Consider the following 27,773-nt stretch of genomic DNA (forward strand, 5'->3'; position numbering starts at 1 on the left):
TGATTTTGTTTTACCCTAATCAAGCCAGGAGATATGTGGCACCCTGCTGAGGGGAATGCAGGATCTCAGAAGTAGCTTCCTCTTCCTACTCTGAATCCCCCTTAGAGACACTCCCTCAAAAGGAACCGGAGGACGTGTGGCACCTTAGAGACTAACATTTATTAGAGCATAAGCTTTCGTGGGCTACAGCTCACTTCATCGGATGCATAGAATGGAACATATAGTAAGATATGCATCCGATGAAGTGAGCTGTAGCTCACAAAAGCTCATGCTCAAATAAATTGGTTAGTCTCTAAGGTGCCACAAGTACTCCTTTTCTTTTTGCGAAGACAGACTAACACGGCTGTTACTCTGAAACCTGTCTGTATAACAGGATACAGCTAAAAAGAAAAAACAGCACTAATGATAATTCACTAATGCTTTAGTAGCAGCGAATGATCCCCCAGCAATAGGGGTCTTTGGAGTCTGTTTTTGAAGCTTTTCTGTTGCAAAATTGCCACCCTTAAATCTTTTCCTGAGTGGCCAGAGAGGTTGAAGTGTTCTCCTACCGGTTTTTGAATGTTATGATTCCTGATGTCAGATTTGTGTCCATTTATTCTTTTGAATAGAGACTGTCCGGTTTGGCCAATGTACATGGCAGAGGGTCATTGCTGGCACATGGCATATATCACATTGGTAGATGTGCAGGTGAACGAGCCCCTAATGGCGTGGCTAATGTGATTAGGTCCTACGATGGTGTCACTTGAATAAATATGTGGACAGAGTCTCAAAAGAAAATACACATTTTATTTGAACTTATTTACTCCATGCATCATCTTTATATACTTTTCTTGTACATTGGTTTCTAAAGTTTGGTGCTGTCCAGTTCTGAGATTTCAATATGTTAAGAAAGTCACTATTGCAGCATGAGAAGTGGGTTATTTCAAGAGTTTATTTCCTTTATTATGTGACAAGAATATTTGCTGGGATGAGGTTTGAGAGTTATTTTCCAACAACAAATAAATTATTCTGGAGTTGAACCTATAAAAGTTCATGCACAGCACAACTTAAAATTACAGAAAAAATACTGGTTGATTTTGAGTATTTTATACCTTTTTATAATCAGCAAACATCTTACTGGACAAAATTAATTGTTACACACAAAAAAGTGCATATTACAAACAAATTTTAACATCATCTTTGAAATGGAAAAGTGCATTTACATAGGCCAAGGTTTAGGTTTTCATAAACTGAAAGGATATTACCTTCGCTGGCAGTAAAACAGCTTGTACTATATATTGCAGGCCTACAATATACTTATTTAGAAATGAGTTTGATTTTTGTTTTTATTTTAAATTCAATAATAGGTAAATAAACAAGGTATTACTGTCAACATGATTATGGTATATATTTACAAAAATGTCTAGCATATTTGCTTTTCATAATTTTCAATCTTAGCTAGCACAAAGTGAGCTAGATGTAATTAATCTAAAATAGGCCTGCATGAACAGCCAAAAAACACCAGTATTTTACTAAAATTAACTAGTACAACAGTAATGTTCCTAAAGCTCAAAAAAGGAACACCATGAAACCTTATTCCAAGGATGTGTGTACAAAGCAAGCAGCACTATTCCAGTGCTTGACTGAGAACTGCTTTCTCTAGCATTCCCTGGACTTTGACAGGGATCCAGAATTATACAGTAACAATGTATGCACAGATCCCTTATACTATTGGCTGGATTTTCTGGAACAGTATATATAAGTTTTCGTTAATTACATATTCACAGTTTGGAAAGAAATGGAAGTCCTTCACACATGTAGGCTTTTAATCTTATCCACTCATTAAATCTCTGCAAAACTGTTTTTTCTTGTGTTAGGATTCTGGCAGCTTTTTTAATTTTTTCTTCATTTCGTTCTAAATACCGTATTCCATCTGTCCGCAACTGATAGAGTTTTTCCTTACGATTTTCATCCAGAGGTATGTCTTCATTCATTAGAGGATTAAATCTGAAATAGGTGTCTGGAGGTAACAGGCCATCCAGCATAGTATGGACTTCTGGTTTAAAACAAAGATAGTAAAATGTTAAATCATAATGAAGTTTCTGACAAATCAAGAGAGAAGCAGTCCTACAAATTCTGCTTGCTTTTGCAGGCTAATTAACGTCACAGCAACTCCACCCTTACCAATCACCTCCTTCAATATCTCCTCCCTCTCCACATTTCTTAGCCATAGTAGCTCCCATATCACCAAATTGCTTAGTTAAGCTTCTCTTCCTTCCCTACTTCCACACAAGGTGAACAACTCAGCTACCTCTCCACTTCACCATTTTACACTGATGGGAGGCAAACTAAAAGTAATAAGAGACCAAATCCAGCTTGCCTTACTGAGTAGTCTCACATTGTTGCTCTACTCATGCATGGAACTAAGCAGCAGGAGAACTATAAAGACATGTGGGTACTTTTTACATCAACATGTATCAGTTCACTCTGAGCCAATAAGTTTCCAATAAGTGTTGATACGGACAAAACATTATTCCAGACATTCACATTTCTGCAGCTTATAAAATGGAGAAAGGTATGACCATCTAATTATGTAATTCTACTGTGCTCCCATGCCTAGGTGAGATTTTGTTCTCAGATGTGTGTGAATGGCTCCCATCGACACCAAAGAAAGACACACTGATTGACTGACAGAACTTGGTCCTTAGAATGAAGAGGATGTTTTAAAAAATGTCACAAGTTTCAGAAGACAAATCAACATTCTGAATCAACTGCTTTAATATTTCTCTGTGAAAAGTTGAAACTATATACATAGAAAGTGTCCCCTATTTCCTTTACTCCTGAAATGATTTCCAGGATTATTGTTCTTCTGAAAACCAAGTTAAAACAAACAAACAAAATAAACAGTGCTTGACTACAGTAATTCTCAGCCAAATTCTTATTGTGATTTCTAAGGTTTATAACCTTTCTTGATGTAGTTTTGTATTCCTAATACAGCATCAGTATTATGGCTACACTGCTCTGATGTGATGTATTCATCAATTAAAGACAGCTTAGTAATAGCATACTCAAGGTGCAGACTCAGAGAGATAATTTAAATGCATATTTCACTAGCTCTATAATCACCCAGTACAATAACAAATAAAAATAAAAAGCCAATATCAGAGGTAATAAAGAGAGGGAAAATGATAAATTTAAAATATAGCAAGAAAACTGGAAATATTTACGATGTATGGTGAAAACAGATTACTGAAAAAACATTATTCTTTAAATCTCCATTTTCCTGCTTTGGTCTAAATTGACTTTTCATCTAAACTAAACCTGAAATCCAACTGCATATGCAGGCAAAGAGATTAACAATCAAATCCCAATTTGAAAAAAGGTCATGAAACGTTCCCTGGACTAAAAGTGGACAAGATACATTTAAATTTTCTTTATTGCATATATTTTCATGGTATTATATGTTTTTTGACGTACTGTATTTCTAAGGATAACAAGTGACACCCTGAGAACCATAAATAGTTAAAATCAATTAGAAACAAGATGACAAATCATTAGACACTAACCTTCTGTGTCAGTTGCGCTGCTGATAACATTTGTAAGTTTGGTTTTCAAACTTGTGTACGTGATGCTGTTCTTCCTCTCACTTTCATATCGACCAGTGCCCAACGATATTACACACTGCAGTGGGACATTTGGCCAAAGGCATTTGCACTCATGGACTGCTAAAGCAGTGGGATTATTCAGAAGCAGACCTCCATCCTGCAAATTAATTTTATATTAAATTGCTTGCATTTTCATTATGATTTAACACTGCACAGCTGAAATATGACAAATTAATGAAACAGAACACACGGTAACTTGGTGAGTATTGTGATTGGTCTCCTTGGTCTCCATGAGGGTCACGTGGCTTGGCTTCCAGGACCTGAATAGGCCAGGTGAGACAGGATTGATTTGTATCTCTGTTAGGACCATGTGTCTGAAACCTTGCTTCTGTGATCAGCCCCTGCGTTTGAAGTCTTTGTGTGGTTAATCCCTCCCTCTTTTTGAGGGGATGGATTCAAGCAGTGAGGCTAAGTACAGAAGTCAGTTGCTAAGCGAACTCCTAAACAACCATACAGGAAGGGCAAATGGCAGTTTTGAAGGGAATGTAAGAGGCTCTCTAGGTACAGTTCTAAATGTAATAATGCGATGGCAAGGAGGAGGTAGTGACCTGCAAGGGCTATGCCGTACTTGCTTTCCTGCCTGAAGCCAAAAGGGACTTCCTCTATGGGAAGAAATTGGAGATACTGTGTCATAATTCACAAATACTGTACACTGATCTATTATCGGGATGTTTACTGTATGAATTTAGTGGTTTAGCTTAAAAGAGTTCTGTAATGAAAACAAGCAGGAAACGAGAGAATGGCTCAAGTTAAACTACTTCTCAGCAAACAGTTGAGGGTTGTTAAGAGACAATGCCAGGAAGCAACTGGGGAGCATAAAAGATCAAAGGACTAGCAGTTTAAAAAAAGGGACTATCTTGAGAGAGGGGGGCGGGGGAGTTGTTTGGGGAAACCAGGGTGAGAAAGAGCCCCTGCTGTGGTGTCTGAAGAAGCTGGGCCTGGTAGGTTACCAGCCCCTTAGGGTAAGACAGACATCTGTAGATGGTTTCAAAATCCCTTTCTCTAAATGCTTTTCCCCTACTGTTAAAATAAGCAATACTTAGGTTTTAATAAGGTCATTTGATCATAACAGATGCTATATATTATTGGTCACAGACTCTCTATTGGGAGAACTGCAAGTGCTAAATGCAGTCAGACTTGCTGGGTAAACATGGTTTATACACAGGGAACCATAGCCCAGGACACAGTCTAAGAGTGGGAGAATATTGGAATTCCATCCCAGGATAGGTAAAGGCCCGAGCCCTGACACATAAAGGATTATATTCAGAGAAACCAGGAAGGGGACAAAGGTGCAGCTAGCTTTTAAACTGTGACACTCTGTATGAAGTGCAAGTTGGCGGCTGAGCTGGAAGACAAGATTTGTGGTTGGGAAGAACAAATACTGATTCTGCAGAGCATCATTAAAGCTGAAGAGCACTTGGAGAGCCAGATTCAGGAAGCATCACCATCCCAGATTCAAGGAAAGAAAAGGAAGTGCTAACAAAGGAATGAGAGAGAGCAGAAACCAGGGAGAAGGAGAGGCACTCTATGTCAAAAATGGCTGTCTGAGTCACTGACAACTCTGAAACAAAATTATCCTGAATGCTTATGGATCATTGTCCTAATGGATAACACTCAAGATGACTGGGGCCTGCTACAGACCACCAAAAATCACACTAGAGAACAGGACTCCTTAAGCACATATCTTTAACATGCCCAGTATTCTGTCTTCCAACAGTGGCCAATGCCATGTACTCCAGAGGGAATGAACAGAACAGGTAATCATCAAGTGATCCATTCCCTGTTCCCCATTCCAAACTTCTGGCAAACAGAGGCTAGGGAAACCATCCCTGCCCATCCTGGCAAATAGCCATTGATGGATCTATCCTCCATGAATTTATCTTGTTCTTTTTTGAACTCTGTTATAGTCTTGGCCTTCACAATATCCTCTGGCAAAGAGTTCCACATATTGACTATGTTGTGTGAAGAAATCATAGAATATCAGGGTTGGAAGGGACCTCAGGAGGTCATCTAGTCCAACCCCCTGCTCAAAAGCAGGACCAATCCCCAATTAAATCATCCCAGCCAGGGCTTTGTCAAGCCTGACCTTAAAAACTTCTAAGGAAGGAGATTCCACCACCTCCCTAGGCAACGCATTCCAGTGTTTCACCACCCTCCTAGTGAAAAAGTTTTCCCTAATATCCAATCTAAACCTCCCCCACTGCAACTTGAGACCATTACTCCTTGTCCTGTCCTCTTCTACCACTGAGAATAGTCTAGAACCATCCTCTCTGGAACCACCTCTCAGGTAGTTGAAAGCAGCTATCAAATCCCCCCTCATTCTTCTCTTCTGCAGGCTAAACAATACCAGTTCCCTCAGCCTCTCCTCATAAGTCATGTGTTCCAGTCCCCTAATCATTTTTGTTGCCCTTCGCTGGACTCTTTCCAATTTATCCACATCCTTCTTGTAGTGTGGGGCCCAAAACTGGACACAGTACTCCAGATGAGGCCTCACCAATGTCGAATAGAGGGGGACGATCATGTCCCTCGATCTGCTCGCTATGCCCCTACTTATACATCCCAAAATGCCATTGGCCTTCTTGGCAACAAGGGCACACTGCTGACTCATATCCAGCTTCTCGTCCACTGTCACCCCTAGGTCCTTTTCCGCAGAACTGCTGCCTAGCCATTCGGTCCCTAGTCTGTAGCTGTGCATTGGGTTCTTCCGTCTTAAGTGCAGGACCCTGCACTTATCCTTATTGAACCTCATCAGATTTCTTTTGGCCCAATCCTCCAATTTGTCTAGGTCCCTCTGTATCCTATCCCTGCCCTCCAGCGTATCTACCACTCCTCCCAGTTTAGTATCATCCGCAAATTTGCTGAGAGTGCAATCAACACCATCCTCCAGATCATTTATGAAGATATTGAACAAAACCGGCCCCAGGACCGACCCCTGGGGCACTCCACTTGACACCGGCTGCCAACTAGACATGGAGCCATTGATCACTACCCGTTGAGCCCGACAATCTAGCCAATTTTCTACCCACCTTATAGTGCATTCATCCAGCCCGCACTTCTTTAACTTGCTGACAAGAATACTGTGGGAGACCGTGTCAAAAGCTTTGCTAAAGTCAAGAAACAATACTTCCTTTTGTTTGTTTTAAACCTGCTGCCTATTGATTTCATTTGGTGACTCCCTAGTTCTTGTGCTTTGAGAAGGAGTAAATAACACTTCCTCATTTACTTTCTCCACACCAGTCATGATTTTATAGATCCCAATCATATCCTCCCTTAGGCGTCTCTTTTCCAAGCTGAAAAGTCGAAGTCTTATTAATCTCTCCTCATATAAAAGCCGTTTTATACCCCTAATGATTTTTGTTTCCCTTTTCTGAACCTTTTCAATTCCAATATATTTTTTGAGATGGGGCGACCACATCTGCATGCAGTATTCACGATGTGGGCGTACCATGTGAGTTTTTTAAACTGTTACTCTCACCTATGATTTTATCTCTGTGTAATATTGTTTGATCTTGCAGCTTTGATAAGTTGTAATGTTGTATAATTGCACAATTTTATTGGCTATACTGTGAAATGTATGATATTTGATAACATACAAATTAAGTTGTTTAGCTTTTTGTATTGTTTGTTTCTTTATAAAAATCAGTCATAAAAACATATTTTTTCTATAGGACACCTAGTCATGTCCTGACACTGAGTACCAGACTTCATTTCCAATTTCTGATTTTTTTAAAAGGTGTAATGAAAAATTTGATAAAACCACAATACCAACCGCCACAAAGTAAATCAGACTCCTTCTCTTTCTCTTCCTCCCTGCATTCTGTGTAATAGCCAAAAGGAACGTGTCTCCCCACGTGTAGCATTTAGTTACTCTACATATTGAATTTTTATTATAATCATATCAAGGACATTCGGCTATCACAGAGTTAATTTGCAATCACAATTCAATTCTAATGGAAGTATAAAAATTGATAATGTACAGTACAGGATTTTGTAATGTAATTACCTAGTCAGCAGTAACTGAATTTTAATAGCCATTATACAATTCTACTTTACCTTAGCCACTTCCAAACCCCACTGAAGGAAAAGAGTTTTTTCATTTAATTCAATGGCTTTTGGATCAGGTTCTCTGTTCAAAAAAGCATGTAAGCACATGCTTAATCTACCCCGTCACGGTTCCTCCCCCACTCTGAACTCTAGGGTACAGATGTGGGGACCTGCATGAAAAACCTCCTAAGCTTATCTTTACCAGCTTAGGTCAAAACTTCCCCAAGGTACAAAATATTACACCTTGGACTGGCCGCTACCACCACCAAACTAATACTGGTTACTGGGGAAGAGCTGTTTGGACGCGTCCTTCCCCCCAAAATACTTCCCAAAACCTTGCACCCCACTTCCTGGACAAGGTTTGGTAAAAAGCCTCACCAATTTGCTTAGGTGACTACAGATCCAGACCCTTGGATCTTAAGAACACTGAACAATCCTCCCAACACTTGCACCCCCCTTTTCCTGGGAAATGTTGGATAAAAAGCCTCACCAATTTGCATAGGTGACCACAGACCCAAACCCTTGGATCTGAGAACAATGAAAAGCATTCAGTGTTTTACAAGACTTTTAATAAAAAATAGAAGTAAATAGAAATAAAGAAATCCCCCCTGTAAAATCAGGATGGTAGATATCTTACAGGGTAATTAGATTCAAAAACATAGAGAACCCCTCTAGGCAAAACCTTAAGTTACAAAAAAGATACACGGACAGAAATAGTTATTCTATTCAGCACAATTCTTTTCTCAGCCATTTAAAGAAATCATAATCTAACACATACCTAGCTAGATTACTTACTAAAAGTTCTAAGACTCCATTCCTGTTCTGTCCCTGGCCAAGACGACTACAGACAGACACAGACCCTTTGTTTCTCTCCCTCCTCCCAGCTTTTGAAAGTATCTTGTCTCCTCATTGGTCATTTTGGTCAGGTGCCAGCGAGGTTACCTTTAGCTTCTTAATCCTTTACAGGTGAGAGGAGCTTTCCCCTGGCCAGGAGGGATTTCAAAGGGGTTTACCCTTCCCTTTATATTTATGACACGCCCCCCAAATCTCAGCTAGGGTGAAACACTGGCTGGGATTTCTTCCTGGAGCTCTAGGAAAACAGAGTTAATAAGACACATGCATCTCTAAATATACTACCAAGTACATAAAGACTAACAATATTTTCCACATCTCAAGGACGATTTTAACCAGTTGATTCTGGGAAACTTTCACGGGAGAGTGCATCAGCCACTTTGTTAGAAGCTGCTGAGATGTGTTGGATGTCGAAATCAAAATCTTGGAGAGCTAAACTCCACCGAAGAAGTTTTTTGTTAGTTTCTTTGACGGTGTGAAGCCACTTTAGTGCAGCATGGTCGGTTTGCAGGTGGAAACGCCGTCCCCAAACATATGGGCGTAGCTTTTCCAGAGCGTAGACAATGGCATAACATTCTTTTTCAGTGACTGACCAGTTGCTTTCCCTCTCAGACAGTTTTTTGCTGAGAAACACTACAGGGTGGAATTCTTGATCAGGTCCTTTCTGCATTAAAACTGCTCCCACACCACGCTCGGATGCATCTGTGGTTACTAGGAACGGTTTGTCCAAGTCTGGGGCCCTTAGTACAGGGTCAGACATGAGTGTCGCTTTAAGCTTGTTAAAGGCCTTCTGACACTTTCCGGTCCACTGAACAGCATTTGGCTGTTTCTTTTTGGTTAGGTCTGTCAGTGGGGCAGCGATTTGGCTGCAGTGCGGTACAAATCGTCTGTAATAACCGGCCAAGCCTAAGAAGGATTGAACCTGTTTCTTTGACTTTGGGACAGGCCACTTTTGGATAGCATCCACTTTGGCCTGTAGGGGCTGATAGTTCCTTGACCCACCTGGTGTCCAAGGTAAGTCACTCTGTTTAGGCCTATTTGACACTTCTTAGCCTTAACAGTTAGTCCTGCCTCCCTTATGCGCTCAAGGACTTTTTGTAGATGTTCCAGGTGGTCTGCCCAGGAATCCGAAAATATGGCCACATCGTCAAGGTAGGCGACTGCATATTCTCCTAATCCCGCTAGGAGACCATCTACAAGTCTTTGGAAAGTGGCGGGTGCATTTCGCAGCCCGAAAGGGAGTACATTAAATTCATACAGCCCGAGATGTGTGATGAAGGCTGACCTTTCCTTGGCAGATTCATCTAGCGGTACTTGCCAGTACCCCTTGGTTAAGTCCAAGGTAGAGATGAACTGGGCCCGTCCCAGTTTCTCTAATAGATCATCAGTGCGTGGCATTGGATAGTTGTCTGGGCGAGTTACAGCATTTAGCTTACGGTAGTCCACGCAAAAACGTATTTCCCCATCTGGTTTGGGAACTAGAACCACTGGAGATGCCCATGCACTTTCAGAGGGGCGGATTACACCCATCTGTAACATATCCTGGATCTCCCGTTCTATAGCAGTTTTAGCTTGAGGAGACACCCGGTAAGGTTGGACCCTAATTGGGTGAGCATTACCTGTGTCAATGGAGTGGTATGCCCGTTCAGTCAGTCCTGGGGTGGCTGAGAACGTTGGCGCGTAGCTAGTGCACAGCTCCTGGATCTGCTGTCGCTGCATACGCCCAAGGGTCATGGAGAGGTTCACCTCTTCCACACCACCAGCACATTTCCCTTCGTAGTAAACACCTTCAGGCCACTCAGCGTCGTCTCCTCCCTGGGCTGTAAACTGACAAACCTTTAATTCTCTGGATCGATTAGAAGAGCTGAGAGGCGGTGGGTTGCTCCGTGCCGCTGTCCAAGCTCTCTGGAGGCTTTCATCTGCTTCCTGTTCGGTCTGGAACTGTTCCCTTGATGCTGGAGACATCAGTTCCTCATGGGATTGTGGACCTAGGCTTGGTCCCTCTGGAAGCGATATAGGGGATGGAGCTGTTTCTGTTGACTGTGAACCGCTCTCCGCTGGTGCACTATGTTGGGATTCAGGCTCCGGCTGAGCCTCTTGTGTAGGGTTATCGGCTGCTGCCAGTTCAGGTTCGGTGGGGCCCTCTGGTGTTGAGGTTGCAAGTACTGGATTCAGTGCTGGCACGGGGTCTGGTGTTGGTTGTTTGGCTGGTTCCGGTTCTGGGACTGGTTCCGTCTGGGTCTCTGGGACTGGATCCACTACTGCTGTTGCAGACATTGGCCTGGGGTCCGGGTCCATCACCTCTGACTGGGTCCTGATAGAAGTTTCTGGAACAGAGCTAGGCCTCACGGCTTGTTTAGCCTGGCTGCGGGTGACCGTTCCCACCCTCTTGGCCTGCTTCACGTGATTGGCCAAGTCTTCCCCCAACAGCATGGGGATGGGATAATCATCATAGACTGCAAAAGTCCACATTCCTGACCAGCCCTTGTACTGGACAGGCAACTTGGCTGTAGGCAAATTGAAAGAGTTGGACTTGAAGGGTTGAATCGTCACTTGGATCTCTGGGTTGATTAAATTGGGGTCCACTAAGGAAGCATGGATAGCTGACACTTGTGCTCTGGTGTCCCTCCACGCGGTGACCTTCTTCCCGCCCACACTCACAGTTTCCCTCCGCTCCAAGGGTATCTGGGAGGTATCAGGGCCTGTGGACCTCTAGTGTGATTCCGGTGCAATGAACTGTAATCTGTTGGGGTTCTTGGGGCAGTTGGCCTTTACATGCCCCAGCTCGTTACATTTAAAACATCGTCCAGCTGACGGGTCACCGGGGCGAGGTGGGTTGCTGGAGAACGGGGTGGTGGGACGATAAGGGGTCTGGAGGGTTCTTTGGGAGGTAGGTGGGGCTTTGGGCGGCCCCCGGTAATAGGGTGTGGTCTGGGGTGGTCCCTTCTGGTCTCCGTTCCAACTGCGACCAGTTTTCTTCTTCTCTGCCACCTCCACCCATCTGGCTCCAATCTCTCCTGCCTCGATTACAGTTTTGGGTTTCCCATCTAGGATGTATCTTTCTATTTCCGCAGGAACACCCTCTAAGAATTGTTCCATTTGCATTAGGAAGGGCAAATTTACTGGAGATTCAACACTTGCTCCTGATATCCAGGCATCCCAATGTTTCACAATGTGGTAGGCATGTCGGGTAAATGACATGTCTGGTTTCCACCTTAGGGCTCGGAACCTCCGACGAGACTGCTCGGGTGTTATCCCCATTCTGACTCTCGCCTTGGATTTAAACAGTTCATACTTGTTCATATGTTCTTTAGGCATTTCAGCTGCCACCTCAGCTAAGGGTCCACTGAGCTGCGGCCTCAGCTCTACCATGTATTGGTCAGTAGAGATGTTGTACCCAAGGCAGGCCCTTTCGAAGTTTTCTAAGAAGGCCTCAGTATCATCACCTGCCTTGTAGGTGGGGAACTTTCTGGGATGGGAAGTGGTACCTGGAGAAGGATTGCTAGGGTTTGTTGGTATATTCTGCTGGGCCTTTATCCTCTCCATCTCCTCCACATGCTTCCTTGCCTCCATTTCCCTCTTGTGGGCAGCCTCCTGTACCTCCTTCTCCAGCCGCATGAGTTCTATCTGTCTTTCATGTTCCCTTTGTTTTTCCTCAGCCTGAAATTTGGCTAATTCCAGCTGTAGTCGAGCCGAGGATTTGGCCATTCTAACCTCTCTGTTTTTAACTAACTTTACACCCGAGGTTTAGAAATAAACAAACAAAACTTGGCTGTAAAATTTTGCTGTGCTGGAATAGAATACCTATTCTCTGATAGTGATTGTCAGCCTACAGAAAAAGACAATTCCCTTGTCTCTGCTCTGGGCCCAAATTAAAGCAAAAAACCTCCAACTACTTGGAAACCTGCTTACCCAGCCCAAAGGAAAAAAAAATTTTCTTTTCAAACCTGTGCTCCTTGTAAAACAAAAAAAAAATCAAAATCCTAAAAAAACCCCTGCCACTTTTGTCTCCAGGCAAATGGGTAGAGCACACACCCCCTATTTACTTTTAGGAAGAAAAGAAAAAAAAAACCTCTGGGTTGGAAGACTGTGAATTTCCCTGCAGGAGTTAAGTACCCTGCCTCCAGGCAAAGAAAACCTGCAATTCACAAGATAATCCCCTTTTGTCTCTGCTTGGCCACAAAGCAGAGAGAAACCAAGCTGCTTTCAGTTTCAAAGCTGCTTCCTGGACTTCCTAAAAATTCCTTTTTAAAATCTGTATTTCTAGTTCAAAAAATCTCAACTGGATCTCAAAATGATTTCAGGTTAATCCCACCACTGTGCCACCATGTCACGGTTCCTCCCCCACTCTGAACTCTAGGGTACAGATGTGGGGACCTGCATGAAAAACCTCCTAAGCTTATCTTTACCAGCTTAGGTCAAAACTTCCCCAAGGTACAAAATATTACACCTTGGACTGGCCGCTACCACCACCAAACTAATACTGGTTACTAGGGAAGAGCTGTTTGGACGCGTCCTTCCCCCCAAAATACTTCCCAAAACCTTGCACCCCACTTCCTGGACAAGGTTTGGTAAAAAGCCTCACCAATTTGCTTAGGTGACTACAGATCCAGACCCTTGGATCTTAAGAACACTGAACAATCCTCCCAACACTTGCACCCCCCTTTTCCTGGGAAATGTTGGATAAAAAGCCTCACCAATTTGCATAGGTGACCACAGACCCAAACCCTTGGATCTGAGAACAATGAAAAGCATTCAGTGTTTTACAAGAAGACTTTTAATAAAAAATAGAAGTAAATAGAAATAAAGAAATCCCCCCTGTAAAATCAGGATGGTAGATATCTTACAGGGTAATTAGATTCAAAAACATAGAGAACCCCTCTAGGCAAAACCTTAAGTTACAAAAAAGACACACGGACAGAAATAGTTATTCTATTCAGCACAATTCTTTTCTCAGCCATTTAAAGAAATCATAATCTAACACATACCTAGATAGATTACTTACTAAAAGTTCTAAGACTCCATTCCTGTTCTGTCCCTGGCCAAGACGACTACAGACAGACACAGACCCTTTGTTTCTCTCCCTCCTCCCAGCTTTTGAAAGTATCTTGTCTCCTCATTGGTCATTTTGGTCAGGTGCCAGCGAGGTTACCTTTAGCTTCTTAATCCTTTACAGGTGAGAGGAGCTTTCCCCTGTCCAGGAGGGATTTCAAAGGGGTTTACCCTTCCCTTTATATTTATGACAACCCCTATTCAGGACCGTCACTTAGGGCATGTCTACACAGCCCTGCAGTTCAGACTATGCTGGTGTGAACAGAAGTACACAAAAAAGTGCTGCCCTGCAAGTCCCCCATGTGACCACTGCAGGCGTGAACTAAAAGGTTCCTACTTTGCTTTAACATAACCCTGTTCGAAGATTACATTATTATTTTAAGTATGTACTTAAATTCCATTGATTCTAATGGGATTTAAGCATGTACTTAAGTGCCTGTCCTGAGTTGGGATGCTTTCCTATTTCAGCACCCACACCACTTTCTAATAAGTGGACATCAAATAATGTTAAATATCAACAGAGTTACTTATTACAGTTACAGGAAAATCAGAACAATTCACTGTGATCATTATTATGATGAACACCAAAGGATGTAATAAAGATTTACCACATATTATGCATTGCTGCTGTGGCTTCCAATATTATTCTGTTCAAGTCTCTAACCCTTAACCTTGCATTTTAAATAGGGATCATGATAGGTCTTCCCAGTTTTGTTTGTTAAAGAAAAGACGAATGTTAAAAGCTGTGTAGCTTTGGAAGAAGTGTAAGTGAAAGAGAGGAAATTTGAAGGAGAACAAAGTGATACGGGAAGTAAAAGAGAAAGGGGAGCTGTATGGAGAACTGCAGAAGCAAAAGGGGCATTTTCCTTTTTATTTAAATAACAGAAATACCAAATTATGCAAAATCAAAGTTGGAAAAATGAATTACAAGACTATTAAACATATAATGTCATTACAGTCTATTAATACAGCTTGTAGTTCTAGTTACAAAGCTATGAATATGTATTATGGCACTATAACTACTAGATGCATTTATAGACTGTAGTGATCTGTAATTTATTATAAATAGAGAAAAATATGATGGCTGATGTCTTATGACCATTATATTTTATGCATTCAGAGAAGAGGATTAACTCACTTGGGAACTACCAAAGTCCTGTCTGTAAAAATACTATAATAAAATATATGTACTGCACAAAATGTCTGAAGCCATTCTAGTCCTCAAAAAGCAGACAAGATATAGACACCTTTCACTTTCAGGTGCCCCAAAAGGTTGTTCTTCAAGTGCTAATATGACTACACATATAACCAATGCAAATTTTGCTGCAACCACAGTGGTGTTTTTCTTAACAGGATTGTTTCTGTTAATATGTATATTTCAGTGAAGTAATTAAATTTTATGTTAAAAACATTTAAGTAACAATCCAAAAATGCAAGGCCTTTTCCAGATAGCGGTCACATAAAAGCCTTGCTACAATTTCATTCAATTTCAAATGTTTCAGTATTTAAAAAAAAAAAAGGGGAACTACATATTTTCTGGAACCAAAATGTGTTCTACTAACTGTAAAATGACCTTTAAAAGTTTACCAAGACTAGTGAGTCACTATGCACTGGGAAAACTACTTCACTGGAGCTGATGTCACAATATCCTTTACTAAGCAATTAGCCCTTACAATAACCTTGACACATACTCAAACAGATTTTTCATCTTTCAATCCAACCAAAAGAATTGGATATAAAATCCAAAATGCTGAAAAGGACTTCCTACATGGGGAAAACATCACAAAAATAAAAATACCGTGAAAGTTTGAAGTAGCCCAATCAAAACAGAAAACATAATCAAGTTCAACAAGCAGCAGTTGAATCTGAATTCCTTGGAAATGTACCGTTTAAAATTTCACCTTCAGGCTTCTTTTGGGTGGGGGTATGGTTTTTAATATTTCTGCATTTATGATATATTTAAAAGTTCCAAACAACATCATTTTCACTGGCTATGTAAAACTGAGTTACCTCTGGAGAAAACAGACCAATTTGCCACTAATTTTGATACTTATTTTTTAACCAAACAGTTCTTTTCTTATTGCAAGTATGTATCAGTTATTGTACATTTATTTTGCCCTTGAAGCTTATAGAGATGTTATAGCTGAAAGACAGACACTCATCTTGGAATAACACCTTTTACTCTGGTGTGAATGTTGGAATTATATCACTGCTAAGATGCACACCAATGGTTTAAAACTCCAGTAACTCTCCTGTTGGAGGGCAGATTATTTTAATAAAAGTGGACCTCCTCGTTCTGAAAGCTGAATTTTGATACGAGGCAAGTAGTCTTTTTTTCTTGTGATTGTGGCTCCATTTGTGTCTGGCCCAATTAACCATTACGCAAAGTAAGTTAATAGCTCAGTCAAATTGTAACCTGTTTAAGGGCCTGATTCTGCTTCTACTAACATGAACTGGCCTATATCGGGGCAGGACCAGATACTCTGGCTTTGTCTACACTACAGACCTTACAGAGGCACAGCTGTACCACCGCAACTGCTCTGCTGTAACGTCTCCTGTGTAGCCACTCTATGCCAGCAGGAGAGAGAGCTCTCCCGCTGGAATAATTAAACCACCCCTAATGAGTGGCGGTAGCTATGTCAGCAGGACAGTGTCTCCATACCGGCGCTTTTGTCGGTCGTGTGTGGTTTTTTTTTTTTCCACATCCCTGGCCAACAAAAGTTTTACCGACAAAAGTGCTATTGTAGACAAAGCCCCAGTCACCACATGAATAGAGTGAAAACAGATACCAGAGGAGGGTAGCTTACAATCTCTTCTTACTGTAGAGATGCAGTCCAGTAATGCATGTGTGTCAAAATTACATCGCTATTATCCTACAATCTTTCTCCAATGTGCTGCTATGATGAGCTATGGGACCTTTTCCCCAACTCAAGAATGTGCCCAAGTGCTTTCCTAAAGCCACTCACAATTGGATTTCACTTCCCCCTTGTTCAAAACAGCCCAAATCTGCTTTCCTTCTGGGCATGGTGAAAGCCCATCATTCTGAGTAGGCATTGCGCAAGACTAAGGAAATGGAGCTTTTTTTTGGAATCTGAGGAGAAATTTTATCTCTGCATATTAGTGGTTGTATGTATGAGGTTTAGCTGGTGTTTGAGTTGATTTTAGTGGATAAGGACTGCACTTTTAATGGATGACAGAGCTGTCTAGGGCCTGGGATTGGTTTTATTATTGTAGTTTAAATCCTAACAAAATCATATCCAAAAACATTTAAATAATGTAAATATAGATTAAAGTTACAGTACAATATAAGAAAAACATATCAGCTGGTCCATCAAATCACAAATATAACCAAAGATGCACTCATACTCTAGCCTAGTTTGGAATAATAAATAATTTAGAGTGGATTCACATTCAACAGAAACCTTTTTTTTAAAAACTACAGCTGCAATGGATAAATAAATGTTGTGAAAACAGGATTATTGGCTTGATGAGGTTTTTTTTTTTTTTTTTTATTAAGCTTTCATTTGGATCTACAAAAGCTCTTTGAACTGTTGCTGGACTGGTTAGTACATTTTGCTCAAATGCAGCTGAAACGAACAATCTTGTTTGGTACACCGTATCCTCACTTATTGTTAATCTGTGTTCTATACAAAAAAAATCCCAACCCAAAAATCAAAGTATAGTGTTGCCCGTGAAGAAGCTAATTATTCATAGGACCTTAATCTAAAACGTCAATATTTCTATTTTGCCTGCTTATTTTCTTAATCTTAGAATAGAGTGTGTTAACTGAATCACATCTACTCATTCTAGTGAATTTCATTTAAGTTTCATTACAGTTCTGATTTTCACACACACACCCATCCCCCATGTGCTGTAGAGAAGAATATGTGACTTGTCACCAAAAACTGAATGGAATTATAACCATCTGTAAAGTAGGCAAATCCATTAAAGCAATAATGCTGAAGTGCACTGCATGCTGGGATATTACTAGGTCTGGCCATGTTGCCATGACCAAGGCCAAAGGAGTGTGCAGTGTACACAACCACTGGAATGTTCCCAGCACAGCATACACCTGAAGTAGCTCACAGGGATAACAGACCTGTGCAAAGAGTTTTAAAAGTGTGTGTGTGTGTGTGTACAAGCACACCCCTTCCCTCCCCACCCACTGTCCTGCCCCTAAAAACTTATATTACAAAGCTCCTGCAATGAGAACACACAGAGTAAAGATTTTATAGAATACTGATTTAAAGGGGAAGCCAATTTCAGCTGCATACAAATGAAGTTAGAAATTGTTCACTGCTTCCAATTCATATTTTTAAAGTTGAAGGCATGAGTGGGATATGGACTGAGGTTCAAGAGAAGTGCTTCCCAAATATGGGTCCTTGCAGCTCTAAAGGGAGTTTTACGAAGAAAGATTCTCTCCAAAATTTAGCTCAGTACATGGTTCTCTTCCATTTCTCAAAAGAAGTGTTAAAATTAGAGCAGAAAGAAAGATTCCAAATTACCTCTTATATATTTGAGATATTAAAGATGAAATCATTGAAGTCAATAGGAGTTTTCCCCTGACTTCAATGAGGCCAGGATTTCAACATAAATTTTAAAATCTCTCCTATAGTGAAGAAAGGTAGGGCATGAAACAGGCGCTGATATCAAAAGCAGGATGTAATGCCACCTTATCTGAAAATGCATACTTTTAAAATACTAGTGATTATATAACAGGGAAAGATTTAAAACAGCCTAAATTATTATTTATTAAAAATAATGGGAGTTACAATACTTGAAGAGGAAAAAATTGACAGGGAAGTTCTATAAACAATCTTTTATTTTATTTGTGTCTAATCCAAGTAATTGGCAAGGTAATCATGACTATCAACAAGGTCGCGCATCCTATGTGGCACATGAGACTTATTCCTACTAGCTGTTTATTTTAATATAAATTCAATTATTTTATGTTACCCCTGATTTTAAATTCTGTGAATTTTTGTACCGACAATTAATAAATGAGTTACAGAAGTGGGGGGGGGGGGAGGGGGAGGCGGAGAAACTGGAAGTTAATTGCTGAATACAGACAGCTGAGGGTGAGTCATGGGAAGTTTTGGAGATCTTTAAGCAAGTATGGATGTTGGTAGTGGGGAAAGCAATGCATCTCCTCTTTCCCTTCCCCTTTTTGTTTTTGGAAAGGGTAGGGGACAATTTCCTGGTGCAAGTCCTGGAGGAACCAACTAGGGGCAGAGCTCTTCTTGACCTGCTGCTCACAAACCAGGAAGAATTAGCAGGGGAAGCTAAAGTGGATGGGAACCTGGGAGGCAGTGACCATGAGATGGTCGAGTTCAGGATCCTGACACAGGGAAGAAAGGAGAGCAGCAGAGTACGGACCCTGGACTTCAGAAAAGCAGACTTTGACTCCCTCAGGGAACTGGTGGGCAGGATCCCCTGGGAGAATAACATGAGGGAGAAAGGACTCCAGGAGAGCTGGCTGTATTTTAAAGAATCCTTATTGTGGTTACAGGGACAAACCATCCCGATGTGTAGAAAGAATAGTAAATATGGCAGGCGAACAGCTTGGCTTATCAGTGAAATCCTTGCTGATCTTAAACACAAAAAAGAAACTTACAAGAAAGGGAAGATTGGACAAATGACCAGGGAAGAGTATGAAAATATTGCTTGGGGATGCACATGTGAAATCAGGAAGGCCAAATCACACCTGGAGTTGCAGCTAGCAAGAGATTTAAGAGTAACAAGAAGGGTTTCTTCAGGTATGTTAGCAACAAGACGGAAGTCAAGGAAAGCATGGGCGCCTTACTGAATGAGGGAGGCAACCTAGTGACAGAGGATGTGGAAAAAGCTAACGTACTCGATGCTTTTTTTGCCTCTGTCTTCACGAACAAGGTCAGCTCCCAGACTACTGCACTGGGCAGCACAGCATGGGGAGGAGGTGACCAGCCCTCTGTGGAGAGAGAAGTGGTTCGGGACTATTTAGAAAAGCTGGATGAGCACAAGTCCATGAGGCCGGATACGCTGCATCCGAGAGTGCTAAAGGAGTTGGCGGATGTGATTGCAGAGCCATTGGCCATTATCTTTGAAAACTCATGGCGATCCGGGGAAGTCCCGGACGACTGGAAAAAGACTAATGTAGTGCCCATCTTTAAAACAGGGAAGGAGGATGATCCTGGGAACTACAGGCCAGTCAGCCTCACCTCAGTCCCTGGAAAAATCATGGAGCAGGTCCTCAAGGAATCAATTCTGAAGCACTTAGATGAGAGGAAAGTGATCAGGAACCGTCAGCGTGGATTCACCAAGGGCAAGTCATGCCTGACTAATCTAATTGCCTTCTATGATGAGATAACTGGCTCTGTGGATGAGGGGAAAGCGGTGGACGTGTTGTTCCTTGACTTTAGCAAAGCTTTTGACACGGTCTCCCACAGTATTCTTGCCAGCAAGTTAATGAAGTATGGGCTGGATGAATGGACTATAAGGTGGATAGAAAGTTGGCTAGATTGTCAGGCTCAATGGGTAGCGATCAATGGCTCCATGTCTAGTTGGCAGCCAGTAAGTGCCCCAAAGGTCAGTCCTCGGGCCGGTTTTGTTCAATATCTTCATAAATGATCTGGAGGATAGTGTGGATTGCACCCTCAGCAAGTTTGCAGATGACACTAAACTGGGAGGAGAGGTAGATACGCTGGAGGGTAGGGACAGGATACAGAGGGCCCTAGACAAATTAGAGGATTGGGCGAAAAGAAATCTGATGACGTTCAACAAGGAGAAGTGCAGAGTCCTGCACTTAGGACGGAAGAATCCCACTCACCGCTACAGATTAGGGACCAAATGGCTAGGCAGCAGTTTGGCAGAAAAGGACCTAGGGGTTACAGTGGACGAGAAGCTAGATATCAGTCAACAGTGTGCCCTTGTTGCCAAGGCGGCCAATGGCATTTTGGGATGTATATGTAGGGGCACCTCCAGCAATTCGAGGGATGTGATCGTTCCCCTCTATTCGACATTGGTGAGGCCCCATCTGGAGTACTGTGTCCAGTTTTGGACCCCAAACTACAAGAAGGATGTGGAAAAATTGGAAAACGTCCAGCGGAAGGCAACAAAAATGATTAGGGGACTGGAACACATGACTTATGAGGAGAGGCTGAGGGAACTGGGATTGTTTAGTCTGCAGAAGAGAAGAATGAGGGGGGATTTGATAGCTGCTTTCAACTACCTGAAAGGAGGTTCCAAAGAGGATGGATCTAGACTGTTCTCAGTGGTAGCTGATGACAGAACAAGGAGTAATGGTCTCAAGTTGCAGTGGGGGAGGTTTAGGTTGGATATTAGGAAAAACTTTTTCACTAGGAGGGTAGTGAAACACTGGAATGCGTTACCTAGGGAGGTGGTAGAATCTCCTTCCTTTGAGATTTTTAAGGTCAGGCTTGACAAAGCCCTGGCTGGGATGATTTAGTTGGGGATTGGTCCTGCTTTGAGCAGGGGGTTGGACTAGATGACCTCCTGAGGTCCCTTCCAACCCTGATATTTTATGATTCTAGGGCCAGGGCAGAGGAAACAAATGGGGGGCAGGGGAGGAGGTTTGGTTTATTTCTCCCCCCTTGAACTAGTTATCTGACTGCATCCTGTTCCCAATCTGCTACTAATTTAAACAAAGACAAAAACATAATAGATTGCTGTTTCTGTTAAAATGAACACTGTTGAAACAGTAAATGTTGACAGTTAATGTCATCATTTGGCTTCAGAGTTAACTCCTATTGACATTAGTGAGGTATGTTCAGACTTACCACAGCTATTGTTTTAGGCCTTCTGCAGACTCAGGAAGACATTACCATATCCATTTACATTTGTTTCACATTGTGAGACTGTTCTTTGTTATATACTTTAAAAAAATGAAATCCTAGATTGTGGAGTACTGTTGTGTAGCACTTAAATAATTATCTGCTATGATCTTCATTGTATACAGGGCACTAGCTATAGACAATGCAGTTACAATGAAGGATTTCCAAATGTCATTGTATAATAAACATTTATATCAAATGAAATGATCTATCAGATTCTAAATACTTGTTTCCTCACTTCATATTGGTGAAGACTAGAAACTGTAAAATGTTTTCATTGAAACAAAATATTTTTAAATAGTCAATACGTAAGTCCTGAATGACTGACTTAAATATTGCATAAAGTGGATCACTTCATAGGATCATGACGAGCTTTTCATGTTTGTCTGAGACTCTACAAGACACTGCAAAAATAAGTCCTTATTCAATTGTATTTATAAAACACATTGAGATTATCACAATCTTCTTTACAACATACGAATCCTTGGCTGGCATTTGAGCGTCTATTTTTATTGTCAATTTGAGTTAGGTTTGTGCTAATATTCATTTAGTTTCTTTCTTCCATTTGCTGAGCATGTTCCATATTTGTTACTATTTTAAATGCTTTTTTCCATAGTTGTAAGCATTCTTAGCTTCTAAAAGTCAGGCATTACTATAATAGACACAAGCCAAAATATAGGCTAATCATTCAGTTTGGCTCACGTCCTTTCAGTGCTATGGAATATCCGACAGACTAAAATTAAAGAAAATGCAGAAGTACTAAAACAATGTCAGGTAAAAATGCCAAAGTTCTACATTGGCAAGGAGTTGACGAGCAAATAGATAAACTTGACCAATCCCTGGGTGCAGGGATCATATTTGTGGGCCAAAATCTGAAGGTTTGCTCTTGACTTCCTGCCTTTATTTTAAAAAGCAATTATGTCAAGTTTGTCGGTTTGATTTAAAGACCCAGTTTCCACTGTATCTGCCTTTTTGAAGCCTTTATCAATCACCTTTCTGAAGCATTTCATCTATTTGAATATTGGAGGTGTAACTGTTATCACCATTCCCAGCATGCTTCTGCAGCAAAGAAGAACAATGACAGGCCAAGGGTAGTATATCTGTATGTGAAGAGACTTACCCAAGCTATTCATGTTTGACTCTTGCTTGAAGAGATGGACCAATACAAGTTCATGATTGTGTGAAATCAAGTAATGGAATGAGGCTATGAAACACCCTGGTAGGTACAATAAATTATACAGTGGAGTGGCCATCACTGAAAAGAATGTGGGAACTATAGTGTACAAGAGCCTACCAGCTGTGGTGACAAGTTGCATTTTCTAACCTACAGATTAATAATGATGAGGTTTTGGAGAACTAGCTTGTTTTTCATCTACATGTATAATCAGTTGCACTTAAACCATGATGAACTTTTGAATGCTCCTAGGTGTAACAATTAGTGAATGCAAGGCATCAACAAGAAGTATAGAATGTATCACAAGAAGCATGTAGCCTTTAACATGTATTCTGACATCTCTACCTTTAAGGTCAAATATTCATTCCTCTCTCTATGTTTTCAAAATAGTGATTTACACTTATAACACACATTTCATGGACCCACTGTGCATATATGCATTCTACTGTCTCAAAGCCTCCCCCAACTTTCAGCTTATCCTAAGGAAAGATCAAGAAACAATGCAAACAAACCTATTCTTGCTTTACCAGACTGAAAATGTTTTCATCAAGATTAAATTATATCCCAAACAAAATGACCAATTTAAGGCGCAACTCTCCAAGCTCATGAGCACCTCGTGTGGGGAACTGAGCCTTCTCAACTCCTGGAGAAGAGAGGTGAGAAGAGAATCAACTCCTCTCAGAAAGTACAGAACACATTCCAGTATAAAGCCTCATTTATTTATTTATAAGGAATAGGGTGTACACCATGGAAGCATATATAATCAGTTAGTTTAGATTTAAAGTGAACACTTGTTTAAAAAATGTATTTTTAGCTGAACTTTAGTGTCAGCCTAAATCACATGTCATAATACAAATGGAATGGTCATTACCCATAGGGATTGGTACGTTGGAATCCATGATGAATCCAGATGTTCTTGTCAACTGCTGGAAATAGCCCACCTTGACTATCACTACAAAAAGCTCCCCCTCCTCCCCCCCCCCGCTCTTCTGCTGATAATAGCTCACCTTAAGTGATCACTCTGGTTACAGTGTGTATGGTAACACCCATTGTTTCATGTTCTCTGTGTATATAAATCTCCCCACTGTATTTTCCACCGAATGCATCCGATGAAGTGAGCTGTAGCTCACAAAAGCTTATGCTCAAATAAATTTGTTAGTCTCTAAGGTGCCACAAGTACTCCTTTTCTTTTTATGATGAAAAGGGTGACTACAATGTATTGCCACTCTTCAAATAACTATTCAGTTAACAAGCATCCATAAAAAGTTTGTGCAAATGTCCAGGGTTCTATTAGACTACTGGGCGAGTGGCCAGAGCTGACAAGTGGCTCATTCCCTTTATTCTCTCTGGTTCTTATGTTGTCTTGACCTACATTTTGACATCTCTTCCCTTTGTATACATTCACAACAGCTGCAAGTCCCCCTCTTCACTTAACCAAACATAGAGTCATCCCTGCCCTTTGCTGTTTCTCCATTCTTACAATGCTCTATCCTGTCATGCTGCTGCAGTCAGTGAGATAGCAAATAAGTCACACTTCCTAACATTATGATTTTTGCAACACCTCTCCAGATGTAAGTCCGCTTTGCTGCCAGAACACTGAACATAAAGCAAGGAAAGAGGATGTAAATGAGTGATGAAAAAGATTTTCTAACAGGTGTTAAGTTAACATCCCTTGCTCAACAGCAAATCAACTAGTGTCATACTGGACAATATAAAATTTTTCACACAGTGACAAATTTTACCAAAGCCTTTTATAAAAGTAATTCAGTACTATCTTTTAATTTTTATGCAATTTAGTAATATATTCATAGATCTAGTGTTATTTAGCGTGATATGGAAATTCAACAACAAACATTACAATATAAGATTTTTTTTCCTTGAAGTTTTGAATGTCTGCTCTTGGTTAGAATAGTAATTTCAAGGCTGGGGGAAAGATAAGAATTTTACTTCTAAAGCACTAGAACTCACAGTTACAACTTGATACTGCCAAAGGAACTGATATGTGCCAGTTATAATGCAAAAGCAAATACGATGCAATAAATAGGGTGTGGGAAATCAAATGGATGAGATTCTAAATGCAGCCATTTGCAGTTTTGCCCTATTTATTCTTTTGGAAGGAGATGGTCAAGTTTTTAAAAGCTGGTTATAACACTCCCCCAAATTTACAGTATACACATAAATGTACAAGCTTTTACATAAAGTGAGAGAGAAAATACACACAATTCAACATACATGGATCCTGAAAGATACTGAGTCTCACTGAAGACCAACACACAAGGGGTAATTGTAGGCATTTCTGGTTGATTTGTACATGTCAAATTAACATATTTGAAATTGATGGGGTTTGCATGCACTCTGTCTTCCTCAGGACCAGGCCTTTGGAGCAGTGGTTCTCAAATTTCTTAAGCCCATTTCGCCCCCTACCCAAAAATTCACACCTTCTCTCCACATTACAAAACAGATTAACTAATAGTTGTGGAACATTCCTCTCTTTAGTTTCACTGATGGAGATTTGAGGGGGCTCAGGCTCTTGCAGAGCTTTTAAAAAAAAAAAAAAAAAAAAAGACAAAAAACCCCAACAGATTTTTGTAACGGCAAAGTAGCCTAGAAAATGATTTCTTGTGACCAGCCTGCAAGATACTGACTAAGTTGCAGCAGTAAGAAAAGGTAATTTTTGTGAAGTTAAAAACCAAACAAAACCAAAATAATGAAAACCAACATTCGCCCTGCACTCCAACCCCCGTCCCCCAGAAAACTGAAACCAGCCAACTTCTATTGGTTTCAAAGGTAAAGAATTAAAATTATGATATGGAAGTCAACTGTGGCAGGGATGTATAAGTATTATAAAGGAGGCAGACACAGACTTCTAAAGTCATAGGGAAATCTCACACATGCTAGAAATCATAAGCAGTGGAACAGGGATGGGGTGAGAAGAAGGCTAGTGTCCCCACAATGGAAATACTGGAGGGCAGCAGCTGATGCATGTCCCCCTCCCCCCCAGTGTTTTCCACCACCACAATATCTCACAGAGGAGAGACTGGAGCAGCCACCACAGTGCATGAGGATTGGGCTGGCTACTAGGAACAGATCTCCGCTCTCTGCCTTCTAGCCACCACTAGTCCCAGCAGAGGCACATGTGCAAACTGTTGGGGTGGGGGACAGGCCACCCAGGCAGTGGAGCATCAGAGCACAGGGTGCCAGCCACCACAGGGCACCAGCTACCAAGGAATTGCCATAGGAATGGCAATAGGAATTGCTGGGATGCCCTTTCCAGGGTGGGGATGGCTGCTCTCCCTGCTGACGTCCCCATAGATCCCCTTGCTCCCCCTCATATCCTTCCACCCCCCCCCATTCACAGCAATCTTATGCCCCCCACTAGAAACACAGGGGCACAGAGGAAGTACTGTTGACCTCACGGGAGGTCTTCTGTTCCTTTGATGGTCACAGACTGCACTTGAATAATCCTGGTTTTAGAGTATATAAATAATCGGTAAGGATCAAATCAAAATACATTACAGTATTCTATATTGTACTAACAATAGAAGCTTAATTACAGTTTAATTGTGTCATACTTTACTGTTGACAGCCAGCTGTTTGTACGTTCCTAGCCAGTCATCATATTTCCTAAATTTGTTAAATTCAGATTATGCCTTGAAATTTTCTATGGCATCCTGTATACTGCACAGATTCACTATAATGCTGTTAAGCTCTGTGAAAAAATTTACCATTATATATGACTTGGTACAGCCAAGTCTGATATTTGGGAGCGGAGTCTGTTGGCTCCATAGTAACCATTTCACTTCACTGCTTGTGCAGACATGCTTTGAATTTCTAGTTCACTTTTACAGACTTGCTCTGTTGTTTACCTTCATTGTATTTGTGAAAAAGTGGAGACAGAACTAATACAAGACTATTGCAGGCAAAGCCAAGATTTTGAAAGGATTTCTCAAAAGTATTTTTCAAGTCTAAACGTAAAAATCAACATAATTAACAGAGATTAAAGTTAAGACTTGTTCTTGGGTTGAGGCATATGAAACGCTTCTACATTGTTAAAATGGACTACTTTCTAAAAAAATTAAATAGATTAAAGACTTTATCCTAGTTTCCAATAAGTGAGTGTGCACTGCCAAGTATACTGTAAATTCAGTTAATGCGCTTGCATAAGTGGCAGTGGATGTCCTCAGACCAGAAGGCAGGACGAAGCTTAGAAGCCAAATTTATGCAGCATCTTTTACTATGTGCAATATTTCTGATTTGGGCAGACACACAGAGAAAGTGAGAGACTGACTCTACAGCCCAGTGATTATGACATTCACCTCGCAGGTGGGAGAGGCAGATTCACGTCCCTGCTCCAAGAAATATTATTTTTACAAATTGGAACAGCTCCAACAGAAGAGACTGAGAGAGACAGACCCAACCCCTGAACTCCAAATAGCCTGGTGGTTAGGACACACTCCCCTCCCTCGGCTATCTTTTGTGCAGATTAGGCATAATCTGAACATGCTTAATGGATTGGGTTCCGCAGGTGACACAGATAGGGAAAATGTCCAGTTTGAGAATGCTTTTAGGGTTGAAGTGTGAACTAGTGTGCTGAATATCTCAGTGGTATTGGGATTTAGGCATTTTTGATATGCCCATCAGGGGAAATTTAGCTGCCTACAGGGTTAAGCAGCAGCTGGGTATGGTTTTGTGAATGCCAGTGGTGCCTAAATATTGGCTTTAGTTACCTAGAGAGCTAGTTAGGTGCTTAAATCTCTTTGTCAATCTAGCCCTTATATTTGTTCAGGCAATTATTACTGGTCTGCTAAATCCTAGTTTTTTCAAAGATATGCTTGAATTCAAGATTTTCCTTTTACATATGAAAGGAGTCTAACAAACCAAATCCAATAGTACCATAAACTAACCCCTGAATTATCCCCAATAGGAACATACTTCTGATGTAAGTGCATAAAACAATCCAATTGTCATCAGGCTGATTATTCTTACCTATTCATTCTGAATGTGTGTGAAGAACTTCTAATTTGTGGTGATGTATAATTTTAGGTGAACTGTGCTCTATAAGAATAAAAATCAATTTAAAAAATGTTTCTTTTAATAAAAAAATAGCAAAACTTAACCACTTTGGAAGCGCTACCGAATATGAGCTCCCCAACAGGCACTTGAAATCCTTAGGGACTG

The 27,773-nt window shown here is 41.0% G+C and overlaps 1 protein-coding gene across 2 annotated transcripts in view; it reads right to left on the reverse strand.

The window, feature by feature from the left end:
• Positions 1-766: 766 nt before the first annotated feature.
• PNPLA8 (patatin like domain 8, phospholipase A2) overlaps positions 767-27,773 on the reverse strand; it is a 74,147-nt gene continuing 47,140 nt past the window's right edge. For both annotated transcript variants that reach the window (XM_073328075.2, XM_073328074.2), the window contains 2 exons: positions 3,546-3,741; positions 767-2,035 (listed from right to left, as the gene is read on the reverse strand). In XM_073328075.2, coding sequence (XP_073184176.2) covers positions 1,761-2,035; positions 3,546-3,741 — 471 coding nt within the window. In that variant the 3' untranslated portion in view covers positions 767-1,760. The remainder of the gene's footprint in view (positions 2,036-3,545; positions 3,742-27,773) is intronic.

Source organism: Lepidochelys kempii, chromosome 1, assembly GCF_965140285.1.
Source record: "Lepidochelys kempii isolate rLepKem1 chromosome 1, rLepKem1.hap1, whole genome shotgun sequence".
Lineage (NCBI taxonomy): Eukaryota > Metazoa > Chordata > Testudines > Cheloniidae > Lepidochelys > Lepidochelys kempii.